This window comes from Felis catus, chromosome D4 (assembly GCF_018350175.1).
Source record: "Felis catus isolate Fca126 chromosome D4, F.catus_Fca126_mat1.0, whole genome shotgun sequence".
NCBI classification, from domain to species: Eukaryota; Metazoa; Chordata; class Mammalia; order Carnivora; family Felidae; genus Felis; species Felis catus.
In genome coordinates, this window is record NC_058380.1 from 57,511,548 (window position 1) to 57,529,197 (window position 17,650).

The 17,650-nt window shown below is 50.5% G+C and overlaps 1 protein-coding gene across 14 annotated transcripts in view; it reads left to right on the forward strand.

The window, feature by feature from the left end:
* Nucleotides 1-389: 389 nt before the first annotated feature.
* The window catches only part of TMEM8B (transmembrane protein 8B), a 69,681-nt gene continuing 52,420 nt past the window's right edge, over nucleotides 390-17,650 (forward strand). For all 14 annotated transcript variants that reach the window (XM_019816185.3, XM_019816180.3, XM_006939275.5 and 11 more), the window contains exons 1-9: nucleotides 390-1,209; nucleotides 5,487-5,676; nucleotides 6,048-6,255; nucleotides 12,306-12,439; nucleotides 12,755-13,023; nucleotides 13,630-13,955; nucleotides 16,947-17,040; nucleotides 17,225-17,348; nucleotides 17,441-17,583. In XM_019816185.3, coding sequence (XP_019671744.3) covers nucleotides 390-1,209; nucleotides 5,487-5,676; nucleotides 6,048-6,255; nucleotides 12,306-12,439; nucleotides 12,755-13,023; nucleotides 13,630-13,955; nucleotides 16,947-17,040; nucleotides 17,225-17,348; nucleotides 17,441-17,583 — 2,308 coding nt within the window. The remainder of the gene's footprint in view (nucleotides 1,210-5,486; nucleotides 5,677-6,047; nucleotides 6,256-12,305; nucleotides 12,440-12,754; nucleotides 13,024-13,629; nucleotides 13,956-16,946; nucleotides 17,041-17,224; nucleotides 17,349-17,440; nucleotides 17,584-17,650) is intronic.

Consider the following 17,650-nt stretch of genomic DNA (forward strand, 5'->3'; position numbering starts at 1 on the left):
GAGAGGAGGGATCCGTCACCAGAGCAATCGGAACGCCCGGTAGTCTCCGTGGCAACAACAGTCCGGTCTCCAGAGGAGGCTGCATTGAACTAAAGGGGACGAGTTTAGGGGCTCACTTCTCTTAAAGGGGTTTGTTGGATCTCTGTGAGAGTGTTTGGGTAGTCTGCGGACATCTGTGGGGACGTCCGTAGGTGTCTGGGTTTGTGAGGGTCTCTGTAAGTTTCCTATGAGATGTGTGTGGCTCCATCAGTGGGGACTGTGAGGATCTGAGGTGGGCTTCGGGGCTCCCAGGATGGGGTGAGAAAGGCAGGGTTCAGGCAGCTGGGGCTGGGGCGGGAGTCTGTCCTCGAAGGCCCGCAGAATCAAGTTGGAGACCAATAGAATAGGGCATGGGGTGGGCTTTACTGATAAGGACCAATCGAATTGAGGAGGGGCGGAGTGTCGTACTACGTAAGGCTGAGGCCGCCGCCGCGGGGCCTGGTTATCGCCGGTCCAGCGCAGCCCGGAGTCGCCCAGGCCTGAACTCCTACCCAGGTCCCGGGCCTGGCCTCAGCCGGCCCGACCCCAGCCCCGGGCCCACAAGGACACCGAAAGCCACCCCCCCGGGGGTGGGGAGCGGAGCCGTGGGTCAGCTCTGCGCGCTCCCCGCGCTGGCCGGTCCGGCCCCGCCCCCGCCCCGGGCCATGGCCCAGCCCTTGTCCCGGCCCCTCGTCCTATCCCCATCCAGCCCTTGGCCCCCAGCCCCGCCCTCGCCCCGCTTCCCAAATCGGTCCCAGCCCCGGCCTGAGTCCCAGCGAATGCCCAGATCCAGGTCCCAACCCAGGCCCCCGCTCCAGTCCCAGTCCCTGTGCCTTTCCTGGCCTATGCCCGTGTTCCACCTTCTGTCACAAATCCCAGCCCATCCCCTGTCCCGACCCCATTCCCAGTGTTTGCTTAAGCCCCAGGCCCAAACCCTACCCTTGCTCCAGTCCCCGTCACAGCCCCTCCTTCCATCCCTTTCCCTGCCCTTGTTCAAACCCCAGTGCCTAGCACAGCCCAATCCATTATCTCAGCCTTTGCCCTCGTCTCTGTGTTTACCCAAGTCTCTCCCACTACCCACCCCTCTCTCTCATACCGTGCCCCTCTCCCAGCCTCGACTCAGGTCTGGGCTCCAGCTGCCGCCCGCCTTATTGCTGCTGTTGCTGTTCTCTGTCCTTGGCCCAGGGGCTGGTGAGTGCAGAAGCAGGAAGCACCGAGGCAGGGATGGGGTTCTGGCAGGGAGGGATGGACTGGAGGGATTCAGGAGAGGTGGGACCTGGGCAGCTAGATCACTGGGGGAGAGGTGGGGAGAAATAGGGAGGAGAGAGGTCTTACACAACTGAGAGGAATTGGGAGGTTCAGAAGAGAGCAAATTGTGGGCTTGAGGCTCAGCAGGTGCCTAATAGTCCCCAGGACAGAGACTCCAAGGTTTTCTTTGCTGGTGTCCACGCTGACCCCACATTGACTCTTGCTTTTCTGAGGAAGAAAACTTGCAAACTTCTCCTGCAAGGGAAGTTTGATGGGGGAGACATGATCCTCCTACACCAGAGAGCCTTTAGTCCAGTGTGGGAAGATGTGGCCTAAACTTTGAGATATTGGGCATGCATTAAAACAGGGTTAAGAAAACAGTTTTGAGAACAACGTGTAGCAAACAGATGGACATGGGTTAGTCACCATTATAACGGGATTTGTTTTTGCTAATAAGCCTTGTTTCAGATAAACTTGACTTGCTTAGGAATAATTCCTGACACTTTTAGAGTAGTTTTGAAATACAGATGGGGCCATTTTACAGATGGGGAAACTGAGGCTCAGTTGGGGTGCAGTTTTCCCAAGGTCATACAAGCTTGTAAATGGTGGCACTGGGGCTAGAAAAAAGTTTCCTAATTCCTGTCCCATACTAGTGTTTTTTTTTCACTGCAACATATGCCTAATAGGAAAATTGACCCAGCTGGGAGAAGACTCAAAGCACAACCTGTCCTCTCCCCTGTCTTCCCAAAAGGAGGCTTAATCCACAAATTCTTCCTCATTTGCCGGTTGTCAGCCTACAGCCACCATTCAGGGAGGAAGTGATTCAGAGAGAGAGAGGTCCAACTTCTTAATGGGTAGAATGTGATAAGAGGAGGGGGTCCTGGCTGTAGGAGATATGCCATAAAGTTGGCCCTATCAGAAGGAGATGACTGTGGTCTTCATGGCCTCAACCCCTGCCACCTCTGGTGGGTGGCACTGTAGATAGGATGGAGATGTGCCTAAGGGAGTCTTTGGCAATAACACCCAAGCAGCTGAGGGTTGGAGCTGGGTTTCGGTGAGCTCTGGGGGCCTAGTTCAGTGTACAAGCTTGAGGAGACCGATACATGCCAACAGTTGTGCCCCTGCAGAGATGTCCAAACTCTATGTGTATGTGCACTGGCATCTGGTCACTTAAGCGTCTGTGTGTGTACCTTAGGGGTCCCTGGGAATGCTGGTCATGTCAGTGTATGTACATGCTTGTCTGTTGGTATGTTCTGTGGGGTGCATGTGAGCCTGTGTGTCCTCTGAGCGCCTATGTTATTACGTGAGGGGAAGAATACATGTTCCTCTTTAGGAGGAACATGCTTCTTGTATAGATGGATTACTGAAGTGTCACCTTCCAAATGGATTTCTTATTTGGAGGCAGTATTTGGCAGTGTTTGGTCAGCCCTAGCCTGACTCTTTGGAGGAAGGAGCTCTAGAGGGGCTCAGTGTTGATTACTGCTGCTGGCAGATTAGACACTCAGAGGAGGTAACAGCCACACCAGTTTTTCAGTTCGGGCGAGGGAGAATCCATACTGTTGAGCCCAATTCATAGCTTCCATCCCTGCCACCATGACTTCTTTGTTCATGAGCCACAGAACTGTATAAAGCTAAAAGGTGTGGGTTAAAACACGATTGTCCAGAAGTGGGTTCAGGTGCTTTGGGGAGACTTGTAATGAAGTTGGAAAAGAGCACTGAATAGGCCCTACTTTGGGCAGAGTTGCCCTTAATGCTGTTAATAATCACTGCCTTGGTGGCCTGCCTACAGGGGTGCTCTGTGACCTAGTGGTGGTGATAGATTTCACCAGAGGAGAGGCTGGCAGTGTCACAGGACCATCATAGCACATCACAGCACATAGTATAGTCTTAATAAATGCTTATTATTGGCTTCAATCTCATTTCAGGAATGGAAGGTACCTCCTGGGTCTCCTGGTCCTACCCCAATCCTTGGATCTTTTCCTCCGCTGACTATAGTTGCATAGCCCAGGTGTGCCTGCCCATTCCAGGAAGTGGCCTTTTGTTCTACCTAGTGCTATCACTAGCAGGGCCCGCCTCTGCCTGTATGCACGTGTGTCCGTATGTCTGTCTGTGTATGTGCATGTATGTTTCAGATGGTGGTGGAGAGTCACTCTAGCTTCATATGGAGGTAGTGGAGCATCCAGGACAGCTTCATCTGAGCTTGACCAGGGCTTTACTCATGTTTCCTCTGGGCCACAGCTCTGTTGTGAAATGCCAAACCAGAGCTTGCGGTGATTGGGGCTGTGGATGCTCTCTCAAACGTCTCCCCTCAGAACTTCTGGGTTCCTCCCGCCATGTCAAGTTGCTAGACTTTTCCCACTGGCCCATTCCATGATCTCTGTAGCCCCTGGCCATTTTTGGGGTGGCTTAACTAGTTCCCCGGTTCTCCTGGCCATCCCATGTTTCTTTGAATCACAAGGATTTTTGTATTTGTTTATCCATTGTTTCCCAAAACTCATTAGCTACTTTTCACCACTAGTTCTCTGAGAGTCCGCATTGGGGGCCTGGCCAACGTTTCTTCCTAGCAGTAGCAATGGCCCATCCGGTGACCCATCCCTGGTACCCGCTTTGGAGGAGGAGAGGCCCTCCCTCGACCCCAGCAGAGGGCGCTCCAGAGCTCTGCTTGCTTGTAACAATAGTATCCAAGCTTTTTAGCTCTTGGCTTTCTGCCTCCCTGTTAATCAGTGCTCAGCTTGCAAGGTGGCAGGTCTTCCTCGCTGACAGTTGAGACCAATCATGTGGTCTGAACTGGACTGACTAGTCCTTTGGTGTGACTGGCCTTTGAGGATGAGGATAGGCCAGTCTAGGGCCAGTGGCCTCTACGTATTTAGGGCAGCTCTGGGTAGGGTGACCTTGAAGTTCACCGGTGTCCTCCTTACCTGTGCTCCCTCCTTCTGCAGACTGTCTTTCCCAGGTAGCTCTTTCTCTGTTGTATCATATACCTCATTTTTGGAGTTATAGCTCCCATTTCTGGAAGGGAGATTGTCAGACGAGGTAAGCCTTGCGGGTATTTCCTATTTGGCTGAAAACTCTCGTCCAGGGTCTCCCCTCCAGCCCCTGCTCTGTCCTGAAGCTGCTTGAGTTCCGAGCCTTCTCATCTGTCCTGGGGGCATCCTTCTGTGCTTCTCTGGGGCTGGTCTTAAATCTCTAGAGCAGTCAGATTCTCCAGAATTTTGCCTGCCATTTGGGACACCCTTCTATGCAGCTGAGCTACAGGTTATTTTCACAATTCTAGCAGTCATAGTGCCTGTGTGTTTGCCTGGCTAGCTGCTGCCACTAGACTTTTTTGCTCACCTTGGCTGTGCTCTGAACAACCATGATCAGGTATCTTGTAGCTTGGCACTTCAGTTAGAGATGACCAGTACCCCCCAGCTCCAAGTGTGAATATTTCCAAGTGGTTTGAGATTCCACTGAGTCATGAACTGACTGCCTCACTGGGTCTTCCTCTGGGGAAACGCCCTCTGGTTGTTCATGCTGAATCCTAGAGGGCCTGATGACTCCCTTCTCTCCTGGGAGTTCTCATGGTGTCTGCCAGCTCCTGTGCTTGCCTCTGCCACCCAAGCTGGTCCTTTGCATCCTCACCACATTTCCACCCAACCCTCCCTCCTGCCCTGAGCCAGTATACAGACAGCTTTTGTGAGGCTTCTGAGGGTTTTCACTGCTCTTGGGACCACAGGGGACCAGAAAGGGGAAGAAAATAAACAAGGAAAGTTAGACAGTTCCTTGCTGACTTTGAAGCTCCACAGGTGGAGTTTAGCCTGCTCAGTGGCCCAAGAGTCCATGCCAACACACACACACACACACACACACACACACACACACACACACGTGTGCCATTCACACATCTGTGTTACTAGGCTTGCTAAGAGGAGAACAATGGCTCCTAAGTGAGGGGTCATATAAAGGGTCCTGGTTTGGGATGTAGATGGATGTAGGTTTGAATTCTCAGTTTGGTCTAGGCTTGAGCCTCAGTTTCCTTATCTGTAAAAACAGGTCATTTTCCCCAAGGCATTGTAAGGATTAAAGCAGATGATGGCTAGGGTAGCATGAGACCCAGCTCCTGGCTCAGAAGAGAATATTTGTTGAGTTTGTGCTATCGGTGAGGAAGACTGGTGTGCCTGTTGCTTAGCAGAAATGCCCTGAGTCCTACGCTGCTCCTTTTTCTCTTGCATGCTCCCCAGGAGGCCTCTTCCTGACTGACTACTCCACCTGCTCACCCCGCAAGCTGAGTCCCTTCCGCTCCTTTGCCAGCACTGAGCTCTTCCACTTCCACGTTCCCGAGGACACTTTCCTGGCTGTTTGGAACCTCATCATCTTCAAGGAGCAGGGGGGAACTTTTGGGGACCACTGTCCAGACCAAAGTGTGACTGTGTGAGTGTCCAAGTTAACATCCTGACCCCACCTCCAACCCCAGACCACTCTCCAAACTAAAGTGTGACTTTATGAGTATCTAAACTGACCTCCTGACCCTGATCCCTGACCCTTGTCTGGATTGAAGTATGACTGAGTGAGGGACAAGACCTTTGTCTCCTGACTACTTCCTGAGTACTGTTTGTGTGAGAGTCTGAGCTGACCTTTTACTCTTTATGTCCTGACTCCTGACCTGGAACTACTTTGTTGTATGTATCAGTGTAGGGAATTCACTTGTGTTATTGGCGATGAGTTGACAGTTCTTCTTTTCCCCATTTCCTGTCTCCCACCCCATTGCCTATTGTCTTCCTCTCCTCATTCTGGTCCCCCAGGTATTTCCGGTCCGGGGCACCCCCTGTCATCAATCCCCTGCACACACACTTCCCGGGGGACACAGCTGTGCCTGGGGTTTTCTCACTGACCCTCAGCTGGACACTGCCCAACCGCACCTCAGGCATCTTTAACGTCAGCAGCCCCTTACCTGGGGACTGGTTCTTGGCTGCCCACCTTCCCCAGGCCCACGGCCACATCTCTGTCAAGGTGGGTTAACGCTGCCCAGGAATGAAGGGGCCAAAGCTGCTTCTCCATGTCTGCTGAATTCCCCCCACAGGCTACTTGATATGCTAATCTTGTGCCAGGGTGGGTAACAGCATAAGGGTGGCTAGGGTGGGGCATAGCTAGAGGGCAGAAGTTTACCTGGTGGGCCAGAGGTCTTGATCTGTAGGAGGCAATTTGGGAGCCTTAGGAGGATATAGTGGGTCCCAGGTTAGCTGAAGGGAGAGTCCAGAGTCCGGAATCGGTCAGATTCCTGGCACTGTGGAGTAGTGTCCCTATTAGAAGGTGCAAGGGTTATTCAAGGTGATCACAGAAGCTGCTGCAGAAGCCCAGGACTGGTCTGGTTCTACATCTTGATTGGTGGTAGCTATGCAGACTCTCATAGGCTCCAGCTCAGTCGTTGGTCCATCTAGGAGAATGCATTCCTCTTCTCTCATAATTTCAGCCCCCTATACCCTCTGGAAGACCATAGGAGAACACTTGGGGTCACGGAAGCCCTTTCCTGTTAAAAGGATGCTTTGGGAAGCTGGTGCCCATCCTGGCTGTTGTTTCCTTTTTCTCTAAATATCAGCACTGATTTCATAGAACAGAGATTTTTAAAGTCTAAAGTGTAGGTTCAAAGGTCAGGACGCTTCTTTGTTCTGGTTTGGAGGGGAAAGAAATGCCACAAAGATTTCCTGCCACCTCCAGGTGCTCGGCAGGCCAGGTTTCCTCCTAGTGATAGGATCTATAGGTTTCTTATTCTTATCCATTGGCAGGAAGGGAGGGTATGATGAGCTGGCCATTGTCAGAGTGGGATGGTTATGTGTGTGGGGCCGGTGGTAAGGGTGAAGGACTGAGCATGAACGGAACAAGAATTTAAAGAACAGGATGCTGAAGAACATGAAATGTAGTGGGACTTGGCCATTGAGAATTGAAAGGGGCAGAAATTTCCAATTAGGTGAAGCTTTGATTCAGATATATCTCTCCAGGCTGAGTTTCTTGAGGGCTGTGGCTCTGTGATTGTATCAGGCTTGCCTTTCCTCCTTTTGCTATAGCTTGGTGTTCAGAGAAGGTCTTGTGAGGCTTTTGAATGAGTTGAGAATTGTACAGGGACAAGTGCACCGGCACTGCTGTTATCAGAGATGGGAACTAGGTCTGAGGTAGCTTCCTGAGGCCTCAGTGATAGGTCTGTTTTTCCTGAGAGTGATGTGCCAGAGAATTTCCTGTCAAGGCCTGGGAGTCTTCTGGATGACAGCATGTTAGTAACTCACCTGGAAATGCCTCTGGGTTCTGGGTGGATCTTGACTCTCTTCAGAACCAAGGGTTATTCTATTCTGAGGAATGTCTTAGGTCTTTGGCCAAATCCCAAAGAGCCCATTCCTGATCGTAACTTTGATCCTTGACTCTCTTTGTGAGAACTGACAGGGAGAATTCTTCTGAAGCCCTGTTCTAGTTATCCAAAAACCTTTCTGGATGGGCAGGAGGAACCTGGGGCCTAGGCCTGGACTGGGATTATAGGAGCTAACACCTGGTTAGGAGAGGTCAGAACTAGCCTTGACATAGCCATTTGCATCTAGATATAGGAAGTAGAGTCTGGGGATTTGGAACTGCAGGCTGGAGGGTTAGCCAGCAGAACTTCTGGGATGTGGCAACATTAGAGACAAGAGGGCACAGTTATACCTTACCCAATGAATGGCAGCAGACCTGGATACCATGAGAGATGTAGGTCTTTAGACAAGGACTCTTCTAGAGGCTTCGGGGTAGGGATGGGCAAGGATCATCCTTTTGGTTCCCCTAAGAATTAGATTATCTTTTGGAATCTTACATGGGCCTCTAAGGATTCTTAAGTTCTCTGGGTAATTCCGTAGATTCAATCCTGTGGATGAATTTTCCAGAGTATTCCTCCAGGGCTCCATCTTCTTGACTTGCTTTCTCCTTATACCATTGTCCTGACTTCCTGTGAGGCTTCGCCTCGGGTGAGGTCTGAAGAGTCCCAACCATAAGATGGCAGCACTGTTTCTAGGGCCCTCCTCAGCTTTGGACCTATAGTCCTTGAGCACCTGCTTTGTCTCTGACCTTGGTTTGGGTGTGAGGGACACAGATAAATAAGATGTATATTCGTGAGATACAGGAGATGTTTTAAGAGGACAAAGGAGAGATGGCTAACTCGGCTTGGTAGTATGGTGGAGGCGGTTTTAGAAAATAGGAAGTGAGGCCTGATGTCGAGAAGTAAGGAAAGGCATTCCAGGTGGTGGGGGCAGCATGGGCTAAAGCACAGAAGGGAGAACTGAAGTGGTTCAGTGTGGAGTGGTTGTTGGAGTGGGTGAGAGAGCTGGAGGGGTGAGCAGAGCAGATGGTGAAGGACATAGAAGCTTGAACTTTATCCTGAGAGTGATTGGGATCCTTAAGAGCTGGTAAAAGGGAAGTGCGTTATCTGGCCCTGGCCATTCTCCTGAGCTCTGTGGAGAGTTCTGCGAGCTCCCGTGTCCATGCCATTCACTGCTGTATTCCTAGCACCCAGCACAGAGCCTGGCACGTAGTGAGGGCATGGCATATTTTTATTGTTCTTCTGCCATCTTCTCAAATTCATAGTGTCCAAAACTGATCTCACTTCTCCTTTCCTTTTCCCCCTTTTCCTATCAACCTCTTCTGTCTTGACTCATGCCCTCCATCACCTTGTTTTCCCTGTCTCGGAGCATGTGCTCGTTCTGTGGTGCCCAGCCTGCACTGAGGGACTGGCCTTTGGATTGTAGATAACATCTGGCACCCACATGGCTCATTAGGGGAAAGTTTTCCAAATGTGTGGAGCAGAGTTCTCCTCAAATGCTTCCTCTTTCCAGCTCCAAGATTTGAAAGTAAATGAAAGCAGGTAAAATAATGAAAACAAGGATAGGAAAACAAAGAAACAGACTAGAGAAGAAAGGATTCGGCTGAATCCACCAACTAAGACCAAGTGAAGCTCTGTGTCTCAACTTGAAGAGATTAAAATCTACTAACAGTGCTCATTCTGCTCTTCCTGCTCCTTCTAAATTATTATATTTGTGTTTCAAATAGGTAATATATGCACCTGGTACAACATTCGAAAGGTACAAAAGGCATACAGTGAAAAGTAAGTCTTCCTCTCATCTCCTTCCGGTCCCCACTTCCCCTCTCCAGAGTTAAGTAGTAACTAGCTGTTAACTAGTTCCTTATATTACTCTTTCCTAACTGAAACACTTTTTCCTTTTGGCCATTGTGACTTTACAGAACTGTCCTTATTTTCCTCCTGTCCACCTCTTCCTCCTTCTCTGTGTCCTTTCTTGGTGTCTCCTCTGCCTGGTGCATATTGTGGGGCCCCAGTGCTAGGTCCTGAGACAGTTCCTTTTTTATTTCTCCATTCTCTTGTTAGGTGTCCCAAGAAGAATAGTTTTAAATACCACCTATAGGTTATGCCTTCCAAGTGTATTCCATGAGTCCTCATTTCTTTGAACTTCAGACTTTGTATTTAACTGCTCACTTGGTATCTCTGATTGGATGTCCAAGAAATGTCTCAAACTTAGCATGTACAAATCAAAACAAAGCCAAAAGTAAAAATCTCTTTGATTCCCATTTTACTTCTTCTAGGCTAAGCCTCTTCTCTCTCTTTTCTTCTCCATAAATTGGCACTGCTATTCACCATTTGTTCAAGCTCCAAATTTTGGTGTCATACTTGATTCTTCTTTTCCCTTTAATTCTCTATAGCTACTCCATAAAGAAAAAGTCTTGTTGACTCTACTTCTAAAGCATGCTCTGGAGGCATCCACTTCTCTCTTTCCACTCTGAGCATACCTTCCCTGAGCTTTGTCCTGGACCACTGCAGTAACCTCCCAGGCCTCTCCCTGCTTCCACTCTTGCCCCCTGCCGTCTGTCCAGCACTCTTCCATGTTGATTGGTGCTGACCGAATGTGGGCCAGGGATTGTGCTGGGTACTGGGATATCCCTACAGAGAAGGGCAAGTGTCTTTGGGCATCTTAGTCTGTAAGCCCTATCCAGAGTCTAGCTACCCTGCTCAGGCCTTCCTTAGGAAACTCAGCCCAGCCATACTAGGACATTTAGGGTTCAGTTGAAGGCTTTCCTTCCCAGCTTCTTTCAGACTGGTTCACACTCTACTTCTCACTTTGGCCCTCCTGGTTTCTCAGGTGTCCTTGCTTTGGCCCTGTTCCTTACCTGACTGCTGATGTTGGCTCAGTTTGGACTCTCTCACCTGGCTCATGCCTTGGCAGCTCCTGAAGACCTGGCTTCTGGTGCCCTTTCTCTTGCCCTATCATAGGGCGAAGGCTGCTGTACCTCTGCACCTTCCCTGCTCTTCACCGATTGAGTGCTTCCTTCCACGATAAAGGAGGAGTGTTAGATGTGCCTATTATACAGTTTAAGGAAGGAATGCATTTTAACCATTGAGGTCATGTCCACTAATCCTTCAGTTAAGCCAACAGCAAGAAAGATGTGGAGGAAAGTATCTCTTCCCCCGAATTGTCCATCCTGCAAGGAAATGAGCCACCTCCCAAGTGTGAGCCTCCACCCTTGGGGCTTGCTTACTGCAAAGTTATTGTGGTGGTAATTCCTGCCCTAGGAAGTGGGGTTGATGAGATGCCTTGTGTTAGTATTTCTGGGCCTTAGGGTTTGACACCAAAGATGCGGGATCTGCTTTGGATTTCAGAGATGGAGGTCTCTGAGCAACTAGGTAGTTTGAAGAGCTCTCTGAAAGGATCCTCTTTTTTATCACCTAGTATTTGCCAGGTGGTGTGCTAGGCATTGAGGATGCAATGCTGCAAAAGGCACAGAAGAATTCCAGGCGAAGGGTAGTGAGATCTTCTGGCCTGGCATCCGTCAAGGCCTTCTTCCAGCCTTGTGGAGTTTTGCTGGAAGTCAGTGCCTTGGCTGGCTTATTCCATGGTATGGAACTCGGTAGGATGTCAGAGCCTGCAACATTTGTCAGAATGAGGTTTAGAGGTTTGTCTTGGTCAGAATAACCACATAAATAAACAGTAGCCTCCAGTTTAGTGGGCCCACATAAGGCCATTTGTCCAGAATAACAGAGAAGCCTAATCAGGAACCCCATCCTCTGAATTGCTAGGATTGGTGGGCTTAGGTAGCTGCAGATGTTGCAGAAGAGGAACCAGAACAAAGGGACTGTGCCCACTGAAGAGTGAGGAGGCTGTGTGTGCCAGGTGGTGTGAACTGAGTCGACACGGGTCAGGGATTTCACCCAGAAGAGCAGCTTAGATGTGACTGTTGTCCAGCAACGGAAGAAACCTAGCCTGATTCAGAAGAAGCAGATGAATCTGTGGGTCTCCTGAGGCAGAGCAGTGGGAGGGGAGACAGAAAACAGGCTTTGGCTTCATAAACATCAGAGCTGCCCCCAGCTGTGTTGATTGATTGATTGGTTCATATATTCAGCAGACATTGATCTGTGAGGTATGCACTTTATATTAGGTTCCATGTCTGGGGAGCAAAAATAAAATAAGACAAGGTTCCTGTTTTCAAGCTGTTTACAGTCTGGAGGTTGCCTAGGAGGTAGAGTGGCCCTTCCCTGGAGGTGTTAAAGCAGAGGCTGGACAAGCTCTTGGGAGGGCAGGTGGGGGATAAAAGAAATTAAAGATTCAGATTAGTAGGCTCCGGTGGGTTTGGACTGGAGGCCTCAAGGAGCTTTCTAACCCCCAAAGAGAGCCGGTGTTCTAAGTTTTTGAGGGCTTGGAGGGGAAATGGGGTAGTTTGAAATTGCATCAAGGGATGGTCCAGGACTGCTCAGGAGGAGGAGTTAGAGTGGAGGAGGAGCGGGCCTGATTGTCAGGAAGGACTGGGTTTGAGTCCCCAAACAGCCAAGGCCGAGGATCACAGCAGATCCTAGAGACCTAGGAAAGACAGAGGTGCAGACAAGGCAGGAGGGACCTAGGGCCTAGAGAGACCTCAATCCTAGCTCTGGGGGCAAGAGGCCAGAGGAGCTTTGTCCCCGACCCCTCAGCAGATTCTGTTTGCCTTGCTTTAGTATCACCCTTGCTGTCTCTACCCTCCCACCACCCCTGCTTTTGTCTCAGGGTCTCCAGGATGAGTGTCAGTACCTCCTTCAGCCGCAGCTGATTGTCCGGCGTTTGCTGGATGTTGCTGTGCTGGTGCCTGGCCGTCCCTCAGAGCAAACCCTCTCCCCGCACAATCGCTCAGCCCTGTACAAGTAAGTCAGATACTCCCCCAAACCTGATCCTTTCCCTCTTCCTTTCCCTCTTCCTTCCCTGGCCTCAAACAGGCAATAGCGTTCTTTTGGCTTCTTTTCACCCTGTGGCCAACCTGGGCTGCTGGGCCACCCAAAGCCCTGAGGGTGGGTTGGACCCCTGCCTCCCTCTCTCTCAGCATGGACAGGAGGACCTGAAAAGGCCTCCTGTTATCCCCTGTCCCTTCCTGCTAACTTCTTCCTAGTGTTTTCTTCATTCTGGTGTCCTTCTCACCCTCTCACCTGTCCTTTCTTACCCCCAACCTCCCCTCTGTCCAGGGTCTTTGTGCCCAGCTTTACTTACAGGGTTTCAGCACAGCTGGTATGTGTGGGGAGTCGCGGGGCATCGGTCTGCCCCCTGACACTGCGCCTACGTCCCAAGGCCCCACCCCTGCACAACTCAAGCTCTGTATCCTGTGGAGGTGCCTCGATGTGCCAGCTGGAGCTGGCACTCCCCCCCTGGGGGCACTGGGTCTACGTGCGTGTGGAGATACCATCCCGGGGTCCTGGCAGGACCATCCGCTTCCAGCTGTGTGTGCGGTTGCAAGGTCAGAAGCCCCACAGCTGCCTCTGCCACTCAGCCTGTGCTGATATCTGTGGCTGGGAAGAGGCAGCGTGGTGGCTGTGTTCATTGACCCTCTGCCATGTCCCTGTAGTCTGCTCAACTCCACCCAGGCTCCTTTACACTCCCAAAAGCCCTACCAACTTGGAGATTTGATCTGTTGGAAGGCCTTCAGATCATTATTTTGCACCGGATTTGGGGCTAACTAAGGGACCTCAATACTTTCCTTGGCTTAGTCTCTTTTTCAGTTTCCTAGGGTAGGCAGGGGCATCGAAAACCACCGCCCTTGCCAAAGCCCATGCCAAACACTGAGAGGGCCCATCATCTGTTTCAACAGTGTCTTCACTGCCCTTAGGGAGGGACAGATGACTTGGACTCCCTCCACATGACATGACATTAGCTGTGACCACTAGGAACCCCCTGGGCCCGATCCTGTGACCCTGGATTCCCCATATTCCCAAGGGGCATTTGATTCTAGTTCTTGTCTCTCCCTACCCTTTGCTAATTCCTGTCTGGCTCAGATCTGGTTTGTGGTGGGGCTGCAGGGCTTGTGAGGGCAGCAGGCCCCAGCACTGATTTCCTCTGCCCACAGAGTGCCCGCAGCCCAGCCTGTCCCGTGTCCTGGTCCCTGGAGCTGCCATGAACATGCCCCAGTCACTGGGCAACCAACCACTGCCCCCAGAGCCGCCATCCCTGGGGGCCTCTCCTGAGGGGCCTGGGGCCACATCTCCACCAGAGCACTGCTGGCCAGTGCGCCCAACGCTGCGTAATGAACTGGATACCTTCTCTGTCCACTTCTACATCTTCTTTGGCCCCAGCGTGGCCCTCCCCCCTGAGCGCCCGGCAGTGTTTGCCCTGAGGCTGCTGCCAGTGCTGGACAGTGGGGGCGTCCTCAGCCTGGAGCTCCAGCTCAATGTGGTACTCTTGGTGGAAAGCAGCGGGGGCGGTGGGGGGGGGGGGGGAAGGTTGTCCTGGAGGGGAACTTAAAGGAGAAGGTGTCAGGGGTGTGGGGGCTCTTAACTCCTTCTGGAAGCATATCTGGGTTCCTTTTGACCAACTTTATGATTAGCGACCATGTCTCAGCCCAATTCTGGTCAAAAAACATTCCCCTGAGTATTGACTTTACTACAGATGGGCTAGGTCAGCCAGGGCAACTCAGAGTGGGCTAAACTTATCCCAGTTTTATAGGTTAACCTTCCGCTTCCTAAGGGTCTCTATGGCAGGTGTTCACTTTTCTTGCAAATCTCCTGTGATGGGGAGTTCATCACCTCTTATGGCCATGCCGTCCATATTTAGCTCTGATTGCTAAAGGCAGTCTTCACATTCCATGAAAATCTGCCTCCGTGGATTTCTATCCACCAATCTTTGTTTTGCCCCTGAAGCTATTGCCAGTAAATCTATCCTTGTCCTTTTTATTTTTTTTTAAATTAATAGACTTGATTTTTCAGAGAAGTTTTAAGCTTATAGAAAAGTTGAGCAGAAAGTAGAGAGTTCCTATATCCCCCCTCTTTCCCTGCACAGTTTCCTCTATTATTTACACCTTGAATCGGTGTGGTACAGTTGTTATATGCTGTCTTATTTTAACAGTCCTTCATATGCCCCTCAATCTCCCCTAAGCTGAACAGTCTCAGCATCTTAGACATCTCCCCTCCTCTGCTGTCTCCTCTGGTCATGGTGTCTCTGAGATCAGTGATCCAAGGGGGTCTGACCAGGGTGGCAGGTGGTGTTTGTGCAGCCTGAGATCCAGTTCCCTCTTTCAGCTTCCACATCACACTGGGGAATCACCTGGGGCCGCGGTGAACTAACATCTTGAGGTCTTTTCCTTTTTCCTTTTTATTTTCTTCAAAACAGTTGTAGACACTTACTTTTTTATTATAAAAATAATAGGATCACATGTAAAAGTTTTGGAAAGTCGAAGACATAAAATTGTGTGTCCTCTCAGTCCTTTTTCATATTAACTTCTGTGTTTATCTACTTGCAACCAAGGGGCATACGCATTTTCATGCTCTGAACCTGCCTGTGGACTGCTGCCCATTCCTGTCTCATATTTTTGCAGTGAACTTTGTAACTTGAATGGAAGAATTCATGTCCATCTTTGAGCCATTGCCTAATACTAGTTTGGGCCTTGGGTCGTCCCTGCTTTTTGTAATTCACACACTTGAAGAGCCAGGCTTCATTATTTTCAGCATTAAATAAGACTGGGCTGAGGGCAGAGTCCTGTATCAGGACCTTAGTGACTGTCTTAGACTGGCATTGATCCAATAATTTATGTACTGTTTCCCCAGCCAGGCTTTTAACTCTATTATTCCCCTGCTCCGGGGTCAGGCACCATTTTCCTATCAGCCAACCTGAGACCTGATCTGTGGCTAGATGTGGTCTTTTATGGCACATGGCTCAGAACTTTTTGTCCTTCTGCTGGTCAGGACAGAGCAGATTCTTCAACCTGAAGACATTCCTTATTTTCATACTTAAATTTGGACTCTTACTGCCTTTGGGCAGTGACAGTGAGGTCTTGATTTGACCTTGAAACTGTAGCACCCATTTCAGAGACCAGCACCACGCATACTTGTTCTTCCTCAGTGTCTTGAGAGTAGAAGGCCAGTGTCCCCACCCCCCATGGCTCCTCCCTGGCCCTTTCTGCATTCATCCGCTTATATTACACCCATCTATATGCCATGACATTTGTTACCCACTGCAAACAGTCCGTTATATTTATTCTGAAAGATGTTGGCTCATCTTCTATGCTTTTTCCCTCCAAGTATTTTAATTTTTTTCCCCTTGGAATCAAGAACTGAACATTTGGATCACAGAACTGCATACCTAGAGGACATTTTTCCTTTGGCTTCCCACTAGAATGATTTCTATGGAATACTCTGGCATATTACCCTGGCTTGCATTGAAGGAAGTTATAAGCAAGTTGTATGAAATTCACCCTTGTGGTTGAGGACAGGATGCATGACAGAACACAGTGCTTCTTTGATTAGAATTTTCCTGAGAACCACCCCTTTGGATGCTGTACTTCTGAGACTCCGATTAAATTTTATCTTATGGACTCATAAGATAAAATCTGGTAACTCATTATGTTTCCTTTTTTGCTTTGGTTGCTTGGAAGTCAGCATCAAATATATGGCTCTCAGCTAGAGACAGACTTTATTTTCTTATCTTGATCTTTAAATTTCCCTCATGCATTTACTTCATCCTATTATATGCATTTAATAAGCTACCTCAAATCCTTCTTGAATGAGGTGAGCTTATGGCATCCTGTTACTTTTATTGTTGTAGACGCTCCTTACGTTTAGTCCTGTGGATATCTGGTTTCTTTAAATCCCAGACAGGTTGCTACATTAACCCCTCGGGCATTCTGTTACTGATATTTAGTACCTAGGATCACTTCACCTGAGGAAGAATACATTTCTTTACACGCCTCCTGCCTTCAGACCCAGGTGAAGATAAGAAGGTGACTGAAAACCTTACACTTACTTTTGTTCACAACTAGTTTCGACATCCAGCAACAGTCCCCCTCCTATTCCCTCCAGCAAGCTAGACAGGACTGAAACAGGATGTTCTCCCTTGCCTAGACAGAGTTCAAACAATTCTGCTCAAAGACAACATTCAGAATTGGCCCTTTCCTTCTCATTAGTTTTTGAAAGATCTCTGCTGTGGAAGATCTGGTGTTCTCCACTTTTTCTGTTCTAAGAATGGAGACGAGAGAGGGAGAGGGAGAGAAAAAGACGGGGAGAAGGAGAAAGGCAGGCTTTGACGTGGAGAGCACCTACAGGAATGGATGTCCAGCGAGCTCTTGGAGGGGTTTCTGGAGAAGGGTTAACAGGTGTAGGAGTCTGGGGGCGGTGGGGTGGTGGTAGGGCTTGGAGGGTGTGACTGCCTCTTCTTCATACCTGCCCTCCTCAGAGCTCCCTGCGCCAGGAAAACGTGACAGTGTTCGGATGCCTGACTCACGAGGTGCCCTTGAGCCTGGGGGATGCAGCAGTGACCTGTTCTAAAGGTGGGGGTGAGGAACGGGAGAAGCAGAGGAGGCTTTAAGTCTGGGGCTGGGGCCGTAGGGGATGGTATGGAGAAAGGATGGGCTAGGGAAGTAGGGTCAGGTGGGTGGAGGTTCTTTAGGTCTTGACCCCATACTGACTCCTCCTCCCTCTCACTGATATATGCCCTCTTCTCCCTTCTCTAAGAGTCCCTGGCTGGCTTCCTCCTCTCCGTCAGTGCCACTTCCAGAGTGGCCAGGCTGCGAATCCCCTTCCCACAGACTGGGACCTGGTTCCTGACCCTCCGCTCTCTGTGCGGCGTGGGGCCTCGGTGAGCGGAGCGGGGCGGGGCAGGGCGGGGTTGGGACAGGGAAGTAGTGGCCTGGCCGGGGCCGCAGGTGACCGCGGCCCTCATGTGCGCAGGTACGTGCGGTGCCGGAACGCGACGGCTGAGGTGCGGCTGCGCACTTTCCTGTCCCCTTGCGTGGACGACTGCGGGCCCTATGGCCAGTGCAAGCTGCTGCGCACGCACAACTACCTGTACGCGGCCTGCGAGTGCAAGGCCGGTGAGCGGGCTGGGCTGGCGAGGGAGCCGCGCCGGTGGGCTCCTGGGTGGGGGGTGTGGGGGGGTGG